We start from the raw sequence: 17,841 nt of genomic DNA on the forward strand, positions 1-17,841 counted from the left end.
CAGCAAAGACCCCATCTTCATTATGTGAGATGACACCTTGTGTTCAGCTGTAGACTGTCTGGAAGGACTGTTACCTGCTTCAGGAGCTGACTAGAGGTCTGATGCGTTTTTACAAAAAAAAAAAATCCAACAAAAAAAAGAGATGCTGAGGCCTGATACTTTTTTACAAAGAAAAAAAACAAGCCAACTTGATTTTATGGTATGGGGAAGTTCAATGCTGAGGCTCCAGAGCCTCACAAAAGCTTTGCTACAAAAGCCAAAGTTATGGTGTGATTCATTGTAGAAACTTGCAGTTACTTATTGCAAGACTTAAGTTGTTCTTTAATTACATCCGCCAGACAAAAGATTTTTCTTAAAAGTGCATCACATAGGAAAGGAGAAAATGAATGAAAGCAATAATGGTGCAGGTAGCAAAAGTCACCTCTGAGAATCCTGTAGAGTTTTTAGAATTTTATTTTCAGTGGCCTGAAGTGTAGGAGAGGAAAATTGAATATGCTTTGTGCCTCATCCCAGGCTTGCTTGTTCAGCTTTTGCTCATTTTTCTTGCATCATTTGAAATCTCAGCCTGTTCTGGTTCCCTCTAGATAAGGAGCTGGATTTGGCTTGAGCCAAACACTGATGTCCATGTGGGAAGATGAAGTTTTATTAAGGTGGGCTAAAACCCCAGCCTCACTTTAGCTGTTCCCATACCATCTCACCTCTGCCTGACCAGCTGGGATCTGGTGTAATGATTTTTGCCTCATTTTGAAGCTAAAAGGGTAATTCAGAGGAGCAACAGGAGGATGTAAATGGAGAGGTCTCTGTGAATATGTGCTTGCACATTTTGAGGGGAGCATGAAGAAACCAGTCAGTATTTGGGAGCAGAGTCTGAGCTTTAGGGAGTTTGAATCTGCTTAGAACCTTCCTAGCCCTATGAGGAGCTATTTTCAGAGTTTGTCCACCATTGTTTGTGATCTGAAATGACTTCAGCAGCATACAAGCCTGATGAAAAGGCCCTTTGATCTGGCTAAATAAATAATAAAGAGGCCAGGAAAAGGGGAAGTAAAGGGTTTAGGGGGGGTAATGATTGTAGAAGCTCGTTGCAAATGTTTTTGCAAATTCAAAGGCCTCAAACCTCTGTGCACACAGGACAGGGAAACAGCTCCTCAGTGGTTCTGCTGCATCAGAAATACTCCTTATATTATATGCAGTGAGATGTAGCCTGCTTGCTGTTCAAGGGAGAGGTATTTGAAAACACGCCAACAGTCAGCTCCTCTAGACAGGGTGATTTTTGTCTGTATTGGATGGATCCTGGCTGCTTTGAAAGAACATGGTGGGGGGAAGGAGGGGGAGGAGAAAGGTTCAGCTGGCAAGGTTTCCAGTAGGGGAAGCAACTGAAATTTGTCTTCAAAGCACTGGGAATCTAATGAGGTTACTTTTTAACCTAAATAGCTGCACAGAGGAGAGGTTTCCTTTGCAGGCAAATGCTGGAGCAGTAGAACAATTGCAAGACTAATCCATAAATTACAGAGCAGCGTAGCAAAGGAAGGCAGCGAGTCCTCTATTCCCCTCCCTCTCCCACATGCTGTAAGAGAAACTGTCATTTAGACAAGAAACCTTCTGTGTTGCTAAAGGTGCAGCTGGGTGATGGCGTGTGGGGATTTTAAAGGCAAACAGCTCCGGGGAGAGCTTTTGCCTCTCACCAGGAGCGTCCTTGCAGCCTCCAGTTTTCCTGCACCGCGGCTCAGCCTTTATCGGGATTCATTTGGATTGGTAAATGTGTGCATTTTTTGAATTGTGCGTCAAGGAAACAAAGCCCCTTCTCTGTGCTCCCGAAGCCACACCCTTTTCTGCGGGTTTTTCCCCTCATTGTTCGGGGGAATTTGAGGGTGACCTAATGATGCGGTTAAATAAAACTCGTTGAGCAAGATAAACATTGGGGAATTCACAGCATTCTCATGCTTCACCCTCCCCAGTCTGGGAAAGGAATGGGCTGTGTGGTAAGTTTAAACCAGTCTGCAAACAGTTTGCCTCACCTGCTCCTGGGCGGTGCAAGTTTGGGAACAGTGTATGTTGGTAATGATGTTGGTTTAATGTAAATACCGGGCATGCCGGAGGCATCTCTGCTGTTATTTGGAAATTTTACAGAAAGTTTAGAAGAGGGCTGGCCACATGTGAAGCTCCAGAGTCGGGTTCTCTCCCTAATACTTCAGCTGCACTTTAGCATTGGTAGTGAAAACAACCCTCCAGTCTAAGAGCAGAGCAGGGGTGCCTTGGGCTCCGTGTCCTGGGGCTGCAAGGGCTCCTGTGGCAGCACAGCGAGGGCTGCAGCAGCTTTGGGTGCAGAAAAAGCTCCTGTCTGATGCATTTTTGGGTGCAATGAAGCTCCTGTCTGATGCATTTTTGGGTGCAGAGGGAGCTCCTGTCTGGTGCATTTTTGAGTGCAGAGGAAGCCCCTGCCTGATGCATTTTTGGGTGCAGAGGATGCTCCTGTCTGATGCATTTTTAGGTGCAGAAAAAGCCCCTGTCTGATGCAGGTTTGGGTGCAGAGGAGGCTCATTTCTGATACAGTTTTAGGTGCAGAGGAAGCCCCTGTCTGATGCATTTTTGGATGCAGAGAAAGCCCCTGTCTGATGGAGTTTTAGGTGCAGAGGAAGCCCCTGTCTGATGCATTTCTAAGTGCAGAGGAAGCTCCTGTCTGATGCATTTTTGGGTGCAGAGGAAGCTCCTGTCTGGTGTATTTTTGGGTGCAATGAAGCTCCTTGTCTCTCTGCTTCAAGCGCCATCCTCTGTCTGGAGCCCAGTGCCTGAGCTCCTGCTGTGGTGATTAATCCCATCGACTTCACAGAAAGTTTTTGAGAGGGAGGTCTGCAGAATTTGTCCCATAATTAGTGAATCACCGTGTGCCCTGCGTTCCCCTGAGCAGCATCAAAGTGGGGGCTAATCAGGTGTGACTGGGCAGCAGAACAAAAATTCCTGGGTTTGATTTCGGCTGTGTAATGGAGTGGAGCCTGCTCCCTCCCGCAGGCAGCATTTCCTGCTCAGTGCAGGAGGGGAACTGGAGCTTCTTGAACATGAAACAGGCAGGAGAAGCTGGGAAGGCATTAGAAAAAACCATAACGAGCCAGAGATCTTTCCTGATCCATTCTTCTGCCTTGTTCACTGTGCTGCTGTGCCACAGACCTTGTGTGTGTCCCTCTGTCCTGGCAGCCTGAGCACCCCGTGGCTGCAGAGCTGCCCTTGCTCCCTGGCTCTGCCTTCCTGCCCCAAAAGCTCAGCTCACCCTGCTGGTTCCAGAGCCATAAATCCAGGTTTGTTCTTGGCCTCTGTGGAGTTCCGAGCAGAAATTCCTGCCTGGTGCACAAAGAAGTGCCCTTAAAGTTATGCTTTCAAACCCAAACACTTGTGGGGGTAATTGCTCTGAGTTTTGTTTTGCCCCTGCATTTGGTTTATTCAGGTCTCTGTGACACTGAGGCAAATGGAAGGAGGTTGTGTAATTTTTGTTGTATATGTGTTTTGAGAGTCTGCATTTTTTCTGAAGTGGTTGGTTCAGATAAAATTGTGATTGCTGTTGTGGGGTTACCTGAGGACTCATTCTCTCATGGAGAGAATTTTCTGCTACCATTTTATCAGCAATACTTAAGTGACACCAATAGTCATTTTTACCTTTACATTTTGCAGTGTAGCATAAAAATATTGAAGAATCCAAATTGTGTTTGTTTACCTTTCTGACTCTCTCAACCCAAAATTGCTTTACCAGAGAAATAAATTCTTCATTTCTCTTGTTAATATAAAGAAATCCCAGAGCCAGGTATTTTTTACCCACAAAATATATGTAAGCATTTTATAAGACAAAATTGTAAGCAGTGGGAATGCCAAAAAGTTCTTTGAATGTGTATGTAAAAGTTTGCATGCAAGATTTTAAAAATGCTGGTGTCACTGTGAGGTTACAAGGATTTTAAATTTTTTTTTTAAAGGTGATATTTTTTTAAATATAATTTTTTAGGATGTATTAACCCAGCTGTGCTGTCTCGTTCTGCTGGGAATATAAATGCATTTGTGACATTTTGAAAGCTTTAATGCTGTTGGTAATGCCACAGAACTAGAGGCTCCAAGCTCTCATGTTCTAGCCTGAGCCCACAAGATTGATATAATTTCAAGACTATGAGAGGCTTTGGATGTGAGTGCCAAGATGCTGGAATTCTTGGAAATGTATCCTGTTTAGAAATGCTCAGCCATGATTTCCTAGAGTTGTTCTTTACAATAGGTTTAAAAAAAAAGGATTATTACGAGGCATGTCAGTTCCACTGGCCCTTCAGAATTAAAGTGCTGCTGTTGTGTTTCTGTGGCCATTATTTTGTTCATCTCATTGGTGCTTAGGATGGCAGGGTTCTGCCACTGGGTCTCTGTTGACAGAATAACAAGATGTTTTTAGTCAAATAGCTCAAAATGTTAACACTGGCATCTAAATCATCCTCATGAGGCTTTTAAGATTAACTCACTGACACCAGTCTTCCTGAGTATCTGCTCCAGGTTGTTTTCAGACTGGAAAAGAGTGTTTTGTAGGCTGAAAATTGGTTTTTTGCACCCATGAGGCAGACTGGCAATCCATTTCTTTTTGATCTAACTCTGTAGGTCATCACAGATGAAATGTCACAGCAAGGTTATTCCCTAATTGATTACAACATCAAAGCAGAGCTGTGGTGATAGGTAAAGAGTAAACTCAGGGAGATGAGTGGTTTGTGAGGATGCAAAGTTTTAACTCTGCACACAACTGGGTGAGCTGAGAAAGCAGCAGGAAGCCACCTGAGACAAACCAGGTGACCTTGAGCATGGCCTGTGATGGTTTTGCCTCATTCTTCATTAGGAGAACCGGCAAATGAAGTTAATGAAATCAGTGCAACAATAAGTAGAGCTGCCCCCCTGGGAGGAGAAGAACCAAATTGCTGCTACTAAACTGAACATTCCTGAGGAAATTAATTGCACATCACTCTTCTGCATGACCCCTGAAATCCTCATGCTGCAAATGATCATTTCTGGGGAAATACAGCTCCTGAAATGATGCTGCTGGCAGGCACCACTGTCACCTGAATGGGAGAAGGAGAGAAACAGTAGCTAGAGCAGTGATTCTTTGTTTTTTCTTTGCTAACAAAGGCTAGATTTGTTTCCCCATTATGGAATTTGAGCAGGAACTTGGAGGTCTCTCTGCAGGGAAGCAGGGCAATGCGACATAAAGGGCATGATGCTGAAATAGTGAACCCTGTGCTGGGCTGGGAGCTGCTGCCAGATGTGAGTAAAGCCCAGATGTGAGTGATGGGTGCAAGGAGTGATTCCCTATTTCTTGGAGAGCAGGAAGGATGGTGCTGAGTGTTTGCACTTGGCCTCAGAATTGCTGTGTGTAAGCCTTGAGCTCCCAGCTCAGCTTCCTGCTCACTGCTCAGTTCCTGGTGCTGTGGGAATGCTGTGTCCATCCTCTTCAGGGCAGGAGTCCCTCCTGGGAGCACAGGCAGCCAGGGGGGTGTTCTGTAGCAGCTCTGGCCAGGTGGAACAACAGTGTGTGCTTTTCCAGCTGCAGGGCTGAAGTGCATCCCAAAGGGTGGGAATTGTGTCAGAGCAGCAGGACACGCTGAGCTGCCAGGCTGGGCCTGCTCTGGCCTGAGCTCCATGCTCAAGAGCAGACTGGCTGCAGCATGGAGAGGGAGGGACTTCAACTGTTAGAATAAAGAACATCCAGAGAAGTTAAAGGTTGAATGTTTTTGGAGGAGAAAGCAAATCCTGCCTCCTGAGGTCATCCAAGCATGATAAATCCACACAGTCTTCTCAGGGAGATTTCTTACTTGGCTGATGCAGCAGGAGTTGAGCTGGGGATCTCCAGAGCCTGGGAAATGTCAGAGGGTGTAGCTTGGCTTTAGTTCTGTGGTGGACTCAGGCAGGTTATAGATTGTTAGAGTGTCTCTGATACCTGCAGAGTTATTGTTAGGAGCAGTAAGCACACCTACTGCATAGGACAGGGGAGAGTGGAATGAAAATGCTGTTTCTGATTCTTTGGCTGGTTTTCATATCCTTTATTTGTCTCACTTAACCAGGCTGTAGTTTATTGATTGATATTTCAGAAAGCTCAGATCAGTGATGCTGGAATAGTAGCATCAAGCTTAGCCAATGCTTCCAACTCTCTATCCTGGCTTGCAGAAGAAAATTGTTTTCTCGATGACAGATGGCACATTTAAGGCCAGAACAAAAGAGCCTGTTCCTAGCACTCCTTAGTTGAGCAGTTTTATCCACAAAGTGTGGAGAAAAGTTATGAAAATAATTTTGGCCTGTAGTTGTTGATGCACTTTCTCTTAGTACTTCTGTAAAAAAAAATTAGTTTCTAGGAAACACCTTTGTGCCCTTAGAATAAATTTTCTGCTAAAGATTTGATTTTGAAATGCTTTTTAAATGGAAGAAAGCCTCACTTGAGCCTTTTGTATGGGAAGACCTGTGCACAGGAGCTACACAGCTTGTCCCTGCTTTGTGCACCTTCCTGTGCATGACTGTGATGGAGCCTGTGCTCTCTGTTTTCCAGGCAGAACCCAGATGTGCAGCTGCAGTTACAACAGAGACCACCTCACCACCACAGCCCAACCTCTTCCTTGACATCCCTGGGATCTTTGACTTTGCTCCAGTCTCCTCCACCCTCTAGGCTGTCCCCATCCCAGCACCAGCAACCTCTGACTCCCAGCCAGGCAGACCCTGGCGCTCTGCCCCGGCCCCAGCAGCCTTTCCTGTCCAACCCAGTGCAGCAGGGGGATCTGTACCGACTGTGCCAGCCCTTCCTGGGCCCCCAGCAGCAGCAGCAAGGAGACTCCTACTCCATGAGAGCCCAGCAGATCCCTTCCCCGTACCAGCAGGTGCAAGTGGATCCTTTTGCCATCGTGTCCAGGGCCCAGCAAATGGTGGAAATCCTGTCCGAGGAGAACCGGTCCCTGCGGCAGGAGCTCGATGGGTGCTATGAGAAGGTGGCCCGGCTGCAGAAGGTGGGTGGATGTGTAATTCAGGCATTCTCCTGTCTCTGGTCTAGTCCCTAATTGAATCATTTCATCTGCAAGTGTTGAATTCCTGTGCTGAAGGGATTGATGAGGTGCTTTAGAGTCTTTGGTATGCAGATTGATTAGTCTGTGTCCTGTGCCTTTGGGCAGCAGCTTAGCTTTGGTAGAAGATGGAATCAAAGCCTTCAGTTTTCTGCTAACAGTTCATTGACCATGTCAAAAGCACATCCTCCTCAGCTGCTGAAGAGGCTGACTGCTTGGCTAAGTTAAGGCTTGTCCTTGATAGCAGCAGGTTTCATTTTCCCTAAAAGACTTCAGAGCTGCAGGAAGGGCCTGCTTGGCGTGGCACAAGACCACAGCCACTCAAGGAGGCTCAGGGGACATTGCTACAAACTGGTTGGCACCACAGTGAGCAGGGCAAGCAGTGCTGCTATGGCTACACTAAAGACAATTGGACTGCAGGACTGGGACTAACACTCCTTTTGTTAGTCCTCCTCTCAACATCACACAATTTCCATGAAAACTTAATGTCTTGATTTGGACCCAGCTATTTGCCACCTTTGGCTTTGTGGAACGGGCAGAATAAATGATGCTAAGACATTTCAAAGGAAATACCCCAGTGAGACCCATCATTAACGTGCATGTGTGGAGGTATTTCCATGCTGCCTCACAGAAATAACTTCTTGATGACCAGTGGTTTAAAGCTGGGCAGCAGGTCAGCTTTGCTTTTGCCTTGCAGCTGTGGAAAAGCTGATGCTCCTTTAGCAATTTAGGACTTTGTGGGCCTTGCTGTGCTCTTTGCACTGAGCTGTGTTTGGGGCCAGAAAAATATGTGGCTGCTTGTCCTTGAGTTCAGGTGACCAGTGTGGCTTTCCACACTCCTTATTCCCTATGTTACCTCTTACCAGGGACATATGTTCGTTTGGTTGTATTTTTTGGAATTTTTCTGGCCAGGAAATACTTGAGATAATTGTTTGACAGCTTCCTGATAATGACAGAAGGATACAAATGCACTTCCCTCCACCTCCCTGTTGATCACTTGCTGTAGACAGTGCTGATGGGGTTTGCTGTGGTGTGGATCCACACTTCCATAGCAAATCATGCCCAACAAGGGGAGTTAGGAGAGAATCTCCTGCTCTGGATGATCAGAGAAGCTTTACACTGAAGGATAAAGCATATTTTATTGCAAAATTATTCAGCCACTGGTATTCTTTCTGTAGAGGGATTCATCACAGACCTGAGACTTTCTTTTACTGAATATGTAAGTGTAGGTGTCCCTCAATAAAGAACACTTGAGACAAAGTAATCTCCTGTCTGAGACAGTGAAATTTGTTAGTGAAAAAAAATAAGTTCTTGTTTTCACTTCCACTGCAGCTGGAAACAGAAATTCAGCAAGTTTCAGAGGCCTACAAAAACCTGGAGAAATCATCCTCTAAGCGGGATGCCCTGGAAAAAGCCATGAGAAACAAACTGGAAGGAGAAATTCGTAGGCTTCATGATTTCAACAGGGATCTAAGAGGTAACTGAAGTAAAACTTCTGCTCTTTAATGCTGGGGGTTTTTATTGTTATGCTTACTTGGCAGGACAGAGTTTTGCTGCAGAATTCACATGACTGGAGTATGACAGAATACTCAGGTGCATTCAGTAGTCAGAGATTTTTAAGCACTTGCTGGAGGAATGGAAAAGACAGGTTTAGGAGAGGGCTGCAGCCTTTCATTTCCAGCCTGTTTCTCATTGACAAGAAACATGTGATAAGCCAAATACCATAAACCAGATGCAAGCCTGGAATTCTCTCATGTCTTATATCCTAGAGACAATTTGTACAATTTGTTCAGTTTACACAAATGGAAAGAGGTTTTGCTGACTGCCTAATCCCACAGCAGGCACGTTCACTTTATTTCCTGTCCAGTGACCCTTTTTGCACTGACATACAAACTGCAGAGTGTCTGTTCTTCCTGAAGGTCTTGTCATTCCTTATCAGTGTAGGCATCTGGTTTTTTGGATCTCCCTTCCTTTTCCAGAGTGAGCTGCTGTTGGTGTCTGGTTCTTGCTAAGAGGCTGAGGCAGCCCCAGGCTGGCAGCAGAGTGGTGTTGAGTGGTATTTGACCTTACTGGGGGGAAAAGTTTAAGCATTAGTTTGGAAGGTGGAAATCATCTGCAATTTGACATTTTTGAAGGTACACAAACAGTTGTTTAAACTGTAAGTTTAGTTTTTTTAAGAAAGGCTTCTGATTATCCTGCATGCTCTCACTGCCTTATGTCTTTTACTAAGACTCACAGAAATTGTTTTGCATCCAGGGAGTAAAGCCATGCATTTCCCAGTACTGTACACTAAGGCCTGCATTAAATAATCTTATTCATAATAAAACACAGCATAAACATTTCATTCTAATTTTCACAGACTGATACAAGTTTTTAGCAGCTTGGAGCAGCAGAGCTGTTAAGCTGTTTTTAGGGTTTTACACTATTCCCTCAAGTAAGGTAATTGGACAACAGTAATTTAATCTCCTATTAAGATTTAGTGGAGAGTTATAAGAGATCTTTTAATTGCATGGTGGGATTTATTTGTGTGGAAAAAATAAAGGTATAAATTGAAAAAATAAACATCTGTGTTATAGACGTTTAAAATAATTTCTTTGGAACTTTAACCTTTTTTTGTTTCATTGAGTGTATTTCCTTAAGGACATAATTAAAAACATTTCAAAAGTCAGTGCCAGTTTCTCATAGGCTGTAGAATTAGCAGATCCATTCCCCCAGTATCAGGAATGCCCTGAGCAGATGTAACTTAATGCTTGAAAGTTGTTAATTTTTTCTTTTGCCTTTATTGCATTGTTTTGCAGAACGCATGGAGACAGCCAACAAGCAGCTGGCAGAGAAGGAGTTTGAGGGCTCTGAAGACAATCGGAAAACCATCTCCCAGCTCTTTGCACAAAGTGAGTTTCACAGCCTTTGTGGGTCACTGGAAAGCTGCAGTCACCTGCCTGGGAGGGAGGACAGTGCAGCAGGTTAATGATCAGCACAGAAATCAGGGCAGTGGCAGCCCAAAGCTGGCAGTGGAGAAAGGAGGAGGGATCCAAGAATTCCTTTTCTGTCAGTATCTAAAGTCCATCTGATGGGATTTATTAGAGATATTGAAGCATAGGTAATTTTCAGTTAAACCATAAAATTAGTGTTTGCCCCATAATTTACATATTTTATCCATCTATTTTATTCCTGGAAAGCTTTGAAATGAAACCTTCCCAAGCCAACAGTCCTGGCATGAGTTAAGGCCAGCAGGAGAGGAGCCTGCTAGGTCTCCTATCTCCTTCCTCTTTAATTTGCCACTGCCCTATCCTGTTGAGCAAAAATAAAGGGGATGATGAACACTCCTGCAGTCTGCTGGGCTGGGTGAGGGTCAGGAATTGTGTCCACAGCAGTGGATTTATCACAAGGCAAACCAAAATGACGGGTGTGAAATGCTGCTTTTCCTTTGTTCTGAAATGTCTTGAGGCTGACGGCGTCGGGCCAGCTTTTCTCTCATCCCACAGTGTGCTCCACCCTTCTGACAATGCTCACTTTTCTGCAATTGTTATATAAAAAGGTAGTGCAATAAAATTGCAAAACAGAGTTTTTCTGTGGTGTAATAGACACTGCAGCTACCCTGACAGATTCTGGTGTCCCTCTCTTGTGTCATCTTTAGCTTATTCCTTGTGGTTTGCCTTGCAAGCAAATGGCTGGCAGGGAGTGAATTCCAAACTCCTGGTGGTACTGGGAAGTCTGGGAGTTTAGTCTCTCCTTCTGCTGGTGGACACTGAGGTTCATAGGTGCACCCAGAACTTGGGGAGGTCAAAGCTGTGGGGCCTCTCCTTTTGGATGAACATGGAAGCCACAGTCCTGCATTTAATCAGTCCCAGCATTTCTAGGGGTGCTGCAGGCACTTGTCAAGTGAAGCAGTTCTCATTTGGAGAAAAGTGTGCAACAAAACCTCCCAAAGCCTCTCTGCAAGCATTTCCAGATTAACAAACAGCCTGGTAGCACTGACTGCTACCTGCTGGCACAATGCCACCCTGTCTCAATGCAGCTCAGTCTCTGCAGTACAGTGCAATGTGCTCAAACTGGCAGCAACTCATTCCTGGGTGGAGGAGAAATGCTGGGAAAAGATGGGCAAAAAAAAAACCCCATCATGTGATGACATTTGTCCTTATGTCCTGGGCTGGCCCTGGGTTTGCTCTGCAGAGCTCTGGGTGCTGTTGGTGGACAGGTTTGTTTTGCAACCTGTGTGTGGGCTGTGTTGATTCCCTGGCAGAAGGGAATCTTTAGCTCCTCTGTGTTGCTAAAGCTTTGCTCCTGGCTCTTTGCTGGCAGAAGAAAGGGAGTAATTGTGGTCCTGTAAATATAGTTATGCACATGCTTGCACAAATGGGCCTGTGTGCTCCATATGCAGTCTGTCCTAACACCCAGCACCTCGTTCCTGTTTTTCAAGCCTTCCACTCCTTGTCCTCATTCCTTTGTCGTGGGATATTGGTTTCTGGAATGCAGTTTCTCTGGTGTCATCAGTGCTGGGTGTAGATCACTCCAGGGAGTATTCTGTGGTTGTGTATGCAGCAAGTGGGTTAATGTTATCTTTGGAGCTGGTTGGTTTGAGCTGGGAATGGCAACATACACAGAGGACATCAGCTCTGTGTTGTGGCTTTGCCTTACACCCTTTGTGATAATTTCTCCAGTCTCCAATTATTTTTATCCTATCTATGTTTTTATGAAGGCAGTGCCCTGTTCCTGCAACACTCAGCATTGCTGCTCCAGCTTTTCCTGGAGAGCAGCAGAAAAGGAGGAGCTGCTGTGTTTGGGGTGGCAGGTCTGCTCTGGGAAGGGACAGAACAGATGTATGTGCCTCACTTCTGGCCCAGGGGGTCAATTTTACAGGCAGTAGAGGAGGACTGAGGAGTTCTTACTGCTGGTTTGTTTTCTGACTCCTCTGAAGATATTGCTCTGGGAAAGGACAGAACCCCCTTCCAGTCTGGGGGGTCAGTGTGGAAAAAAGGAACACAAGTTTTTCAGGAACACCAGCCTGCTATCTCTCTGCCCAGCCTGAGATATTAAAATTACTCAGTTTGTTTTCCACTGCTGAAAGCTCAGAGGTGAGGAAGTGCCAAGTTTCACTAACCATCTGTATAATCACAGCAAATTACCTGAGTAACTGTACTGAGTGATGCACCTTCTGTTCCTTCTCACTATCTTTGTGGCACATTGTTGCTTGAAGGTACCATACTTGTTTTTCAGGATTACAGGTCCTTCTCTTCCTTGAAAGCCATGTCCTTTTCTTTTCCCTCTTAGCACTAGATTTGCATTCTCTTTCTTCTGAGATGTCCCATTGCAATCTTCCCTTCACCTCTGGAGTGAAAGGCTCCTGAAAACTGGACAGAGACAAGTGCTGTGCATTGATAACTATCACTTTTTTATCCACAGACAAGGAAACACAGAGGGAAAAAGAGAAACTGGAAATAGAGCTGGCTGCTGCCCGCTCCACCAACGAGGACCAGCGGAGACACATCGAGATCCGAGACCAGGCCCTGAACAACGCTCAGGCCAAGGTGGTGAAACTGGAGGAGGAGGTAAGAATGCTGAGAAAGAGGAGTCAGGGGAGCTTGTGTGCCAGCAAAAGTGGCTGTGGGCATGAGTTTGTCTTGTGGAAGTTATAAGGAAATCTGTTTTCCTCAAAGCTGTTTCTGTCAGCTTAGCTTTGTGTTGACTGGCTAAACAGATAAGCCACAAATCTCTATTTCCTTGGAAATGCTTTTGTCTAAGCAGCCATATTTTGTTTTCCTTTTGTTTCAACTTGTAAAAGTGGGCTGGAAGTGGAATCTCAGCCCTGGAAACCTGCTGGACTTGGCAGAAGTTCAGATCTGGATGGACTTTCAAGTAATATCAGATGAATGTGGCTTGTCCCTTTGCCAGGTGTGGGGACAGTGCAGATCCCCGTGTGTGCCCAGCATTTGTAATAAGCTGGGCACGACCTTAGTTGTTTTCTCTGCCTTTCCTCCCAAGAGGGGATAATACATTTGAGCTGCTCAGCTGGGCAGCTTTCACAGCAATTTCTTTTGCAGCCTTGTCCCTGCCACTCATGGCTCTCACCTTTGTCCCTTCTGCGTCACGGTGTCCGTCCTTTCCTCTCCTGCCTTCTGCTCTCCTCTCAAAGGCCCCACTTCCCACTCCAGCCTCTGCTTCCTTTACTCCTACTCTTCCTCCATGGAGAGTCTCAGGAGGAAATCTCCTGGCCAAGCACACTTCCTCACTGCAGATTTGTTCTCCAACCCTGCCATCCTCCTGGCTACCAGCACTCAGCTGGGCACTGTGCCTATGTCCACCTGAATTTTGCTGCTTTCAGAGACATTCCTCAAACCCTCCCCCTTGTCTGCTTTTAGTTCTCTCTCCCTTCAGGATCCCATTGTGCCAACAGAGGAGGAATGATCAAATACTAAGTGAATATCCTCCTCTCCCAGGTACAGGTGTAGCTCATTCCTGAGTTTCAGCCTGCTTTTCTCTGAGCTCTGGATTTGCCTCAATAGCCCTCCCCTGAACCTTCCTGTGTCTCTCCCTGGTGTCCTTAATTTTTGTCATTCTTTCAGTCTCTTCATGGAAGCCTTCCCTCAGTCCCTCTGGATCTCCCCTGGACCTGCTCTGCTCATTCAGGATGTTCTTGTGGGTTTATCTGCTGTCATAACCTCTTTTAGCCTGCCTTGGCTGACTTGCACTCACTCAGGGGACAGGGAGCATTAGGTTATATGATAATTTACATCTGCCATGGCTCTCTTTAGCTCTCAAACTATTCTCTCCTTGATTCTGCAATGTATTGGAGCTCTTTGGCTTTCATTCAAATTTCAGCACCTTATTTAAAAATCTGATGGGTCTCTAACTCCAAGGACATGGGACATCCTTGTGGTTTCCCTGGAAAATGCTTGGAGTCAGTGTGGATGAGGTGCTCTGATAGCTGGGCCAGCACACACAGCACTTGGCTGGGTTGAATCTCTGTGTAGGCACTCTTTCTGGCTCCCTCACAGTAAAGTTGAAGCCTTGAGGGGTAGTAATAATAATGGTATGTTTTATTTTCAAAAGACTGCTCTTGTTTCACTAGAAGAATTGAGTTCAGTGCTGTGGTAAAGTATTTCTGCCTAGGTAGAACAGTGAAATAGGTAAGTCACTCTGGGCTAAATTGCATGATAGCTTAAAAAGCACACACAGGCTGATCCAGGGTGAAATGATCTGCATGAGGGCTTGTGGTCACAGGCATCCAACCTTTGCTCCAATCCCAGGGTGTGCAGGAAGTGCCACCCTTCCTGCTGTAGATAAATATGGAAGTGTCTCAGTGAGGGAGCAGGAATTAACTCTGCTTTTTCCTAGAGGTGAGAGAGAATAAGGGGAAACAAATGCTAAAGAGTCACTTTTGCAAGTTTCCCAAATCACTTTTTAATGAAATACTTAGGATTAGAACGCATTTGTTGCCTCATTAGTGTTGAACCGTGGAAAGTTCTCCAATCCCCAGGCTGTTTGGTAATTCCCAAAGGCAGCCAAGGAGTTGCTCAGAGCTCAGGGCACCTTTAGAAAAGGCTGGGAACACCATTCTGAGTTAGTGGCATTCAGTGGCCAAGAGATATGAACCATTAGTGGATTATTTCTTTATTCTGGCCAGGTTAATCTGAGTGACTAGTCCCTGTAAGTGTCAGGAATTTCCAAACTGGTCCTGCAGCAGAGGGTGGAGTTTCTTAGGCTCAGGTTTGGCAGCTACTCTGGCTCAGGGCCTGAGGGGGGATGCATATTTCAGTTGTTGCCTCCTGTAATGTAAGTTTTCACCTTTTCTTTTTACCCTTTCCATTTTGACTTCCTATTAAGCAGAGTAACCTTGCCTTGTGTGCACCAGATCCTTTATAAATGAGTATTTCCATTCTAGGGAGAGCTATAAGCCATATATGACTGTAACTGATTTTAAATGTTGCATTGGAATTGGAGCTTTAGATTCTTTTCAAAACCCTGGGCTTGAATTGCCAGTCTGGACAAAATCTGTAAAATGTAGACACTTGTCTACACTTGTGGAGCTTTGAGTGCTTTTATATATGCTGGATTTTAGCATCCAAGTTAAAAAAAAGGAGAGATAATGGGATGTTCAATGTGATGGAGAAAGGAATGATCTTGGAGATACTGAAGTGCAGTGTGAAGCAGTTGGATGCAAAAGTAGACATTCACAGAATGCTTCTCCTGTTAGCAGGGGTGAAATGGCTCTTCAAATTTAGAACAAGCTGCCATTAAAGTTTTTGATAGTGTGGGGTTTATTTCTGCAAAGTGCAAAATAGGGTGAGTGTTCATAAATATTTAAAGCAAACTTAAATGTGTCTACGAACAGAATTGCTAAGTATGTATATGTTTTATATATAATATTTAAACTTTACTACTTCTCTACTCTCCATAAAGATACACAGTTATTAACCCCTATTTTCACTTCTCTATTTTTGTTCTTCCCTTTAAGTAAATGTTCCACAGTTTTGCATAAATCAGCAGCTTACTAAAATGGTTTCTAGTGAAGTATTGGTCTGTGGTTTCTGAAATCAAAACTTCAGATTATTTTCATTACATGTAATACATTTGACATAAATTGAACATATTTGAGGTAAAATGAAAGTTGGCTTTAAAATGTATATCACAGTCAGAAAGAGTTAGTGTTAATATTTGGAGGTAAAGCAATGAAAAATTCTCATTTTGGAGCATTTGTGAGGGTCTCAGGTGGGATGGCAGCAGGGCTGTGGTTGCTCCCACAGGATTTAACCCCATGTGCTCTCATCCACCTGGAGCCTGGAGCAGATGGAGCAGCTAAGCTGGGCTTTGCTTTGGGCCAGGGCCAGAACTGCTGGCTTTGCAGAAAGGACCATCCTGAGCCACCTGACTGAGGAAATGCTGACTTGCTGCCAGTCCTTACCAGACTTGGAATGTTGCAGGAGGGAGTTTGGTGCCAAATGCTTTATCTAACCACAACTGCTGAGTGCAGAGGCTGCAAGTGCTACTGGTTTTACTTTGTTTTTCCCCTCAAATTGGTCATTTCTGCTTACCCTATTTAATTTATACCATGGAAGACCACATTTCAACTTAACAAAAGTTTGTGGGTTTTTGATGGTAGTGTAACTTGTACTCCTTTGCTCCATTGCTTTACAAATCACTTTTTTACCGAGTGCCTCAAGGAGACAGCTTTGAAGAATAATGACAAGCACCAGGAAGATAAAAACATCAGCTCTTTGCCATCCTCACACACACACCTTAGAGTGGGGAGAGGAGACAGACCACCTCTCTAATGGGTAGAAACTGGGGGATAAGGCAGGGGGCAAGTTTGAATGAAATATCTTTTCTAAAATTGCTTGTGTTTAGAAGTTCTTAGATCCTTCAGCCATCACAATTCCAAATGTAGCAGATACCAGCTGAGATAATGTGTTCATTTCTCACTGTGCTGTTGTGCAGAGAAAAAATGCTCTATTTCTGATAACACTGAGGGTTCTGTCTGGGGGGAAATGCAAAAATACATTTCCAATGACATCTCTTGTACTTTTTATGCTGTGCCTGAGATACTTTCAGAACAGAGCCCTGGCTTGTAGGGAGAGACCCGAAGGAGAGCTGTCTGCTTGATGCCTGCTCTAGTTTTTTCTAGTCACTATAAAAAGATATTCCTGGTCTCCACAGCTTTGTTTCACATAGACTCTGAGAGCTACCTAATAATCCTTTCAGGAGAGAGTTGCTTCTAAAAGGGACAAGTTTTGGATGGCTTGTCACTCCTGGATGGATTGGGTGCCGAGGAGAGAAACCTCCCTGTTTTCCCTGAAACTGCTTCCCTCTAATGAGCTGCATTCTTGTGACAGAGCTGCCTTTTTATTGCCATGCCACTGTCTCACATGTTCTGCCTGTTAGTGATTTTCCAGCAGCGGCTTTGAGAGTCAGAACTTTATTTTAACACAAACAAACTGAGCGACGACATTGTGACATTGCCATGCCACAGACACTGTTCCCTAGCACGGGATAGTGTTACCAAATTGTTTCAGCAGGAATTCTTGCTGAGGCCACTGGCGCCTTGTTGGGCCTGAATTCAAACAAACTGAGGGTTCAAAGGCATCCTAGAGGAATATATTCCAACTGCAAGAGGGTGAGGTGATGTAAACGTGCTTGCTGGCTTTTTCTTTTTTCTTTTTTTTTAACTACATTTCTGCCATAGCAGGCAAATTCTTGTGGGGAAACACATTTTCAGCTGCATCTGAATGGATTCAGCTTTAGGATAAACCCAGAAATGTTATGAAAACACCCTGAATATATTAAACAAAGGACTTTGAAGACATCAGAAAGAGTGGGTGGGAGACAAGCAGATGCTGATGAGTGTTACCAATTTGCTGAAATAGGAGCTGTCCAAGATGAAGAGGGTAATGGCTGGGTTTGACAAAATGCCTGGGAGAGTTCTGAATCAGTGCAGGAAGTCTTCTCTTCTTCCCCAGAAAAAAAAAAAAAATAAAAATCTTTGCTGAGTAACTCATCTGGAAGCAATGAATCTCTTCCCTCAAAGAAGATCCTTCCCCCTCACCTGCTGTGTCCAGGGCTGTGTTTGTCCTGCACAGGCAGCTCCAGTGGAGGATGTTACAGCCTCCTTTGTGCCTTGACTGAGAATTCCTCATTCCTGTGTGCCCCTGCTCCCTTTCCATGAACCTCTGTGCCCTCCTCAGAGCCTTCCCTCTGCAAGGAGCTGGGATCCCTGAAAGGCATTGCATGGTTTGTCAAAGCCTAAAGAAATGAGGAACAGGATTTGTTTGGCTTTTAGAATGTTGTTAATTCCCTT

General features: G+C 44.8%; 1 protein-coding gene across 3 annotated transcripts in view; it reads left to right on the forward strand.

The window, feature by feature from the left end:
* Positions 1-17,841, forward strand: part of AMOT (angiomotin) — a 56,678-nt gene that overhangs the window by 27,630 nt on the left and 11,207 nt on the right. For all 3 annotated transcript variants that reach the window (XM_064713067.1, XM_064713066.1, XM_064713065.1), the window contains 4 exons: positions 6,545-6,995; positions 8,382-8,526; positions 9,848-9,940; positions 12,453-12,598. In XM_064713067.1, coding sequence (XP_064569137.1) covers positions 6,545-6,995; positions 8,382-8,526; positions 9,848-9,940; positions 12,453-12,598 — 835 coding nt within the window. The remainder of the gene's footprint in view (positions 1-6,544; positions 6,996-8,381; positions 8,527-9,847; positions 9,941-12,452; positions 12,599-17,841) is intronic.

This window comes from Zonotrichia leucophrys, chromosome 4A (genome assembly GCF_028769735.1).
Source record: "Zonotrichia leucophrys gambelii isolate GWCS_2022_RI chromosome 4A, RI_Zleu_2.0, whole genome shotgun sequence".
NCBI lineage: Eukaryota > Metazoa > Chordata > Aves > Passeriformes > Passerellidae > Zonotrichia > Zonotrichia leucophrys.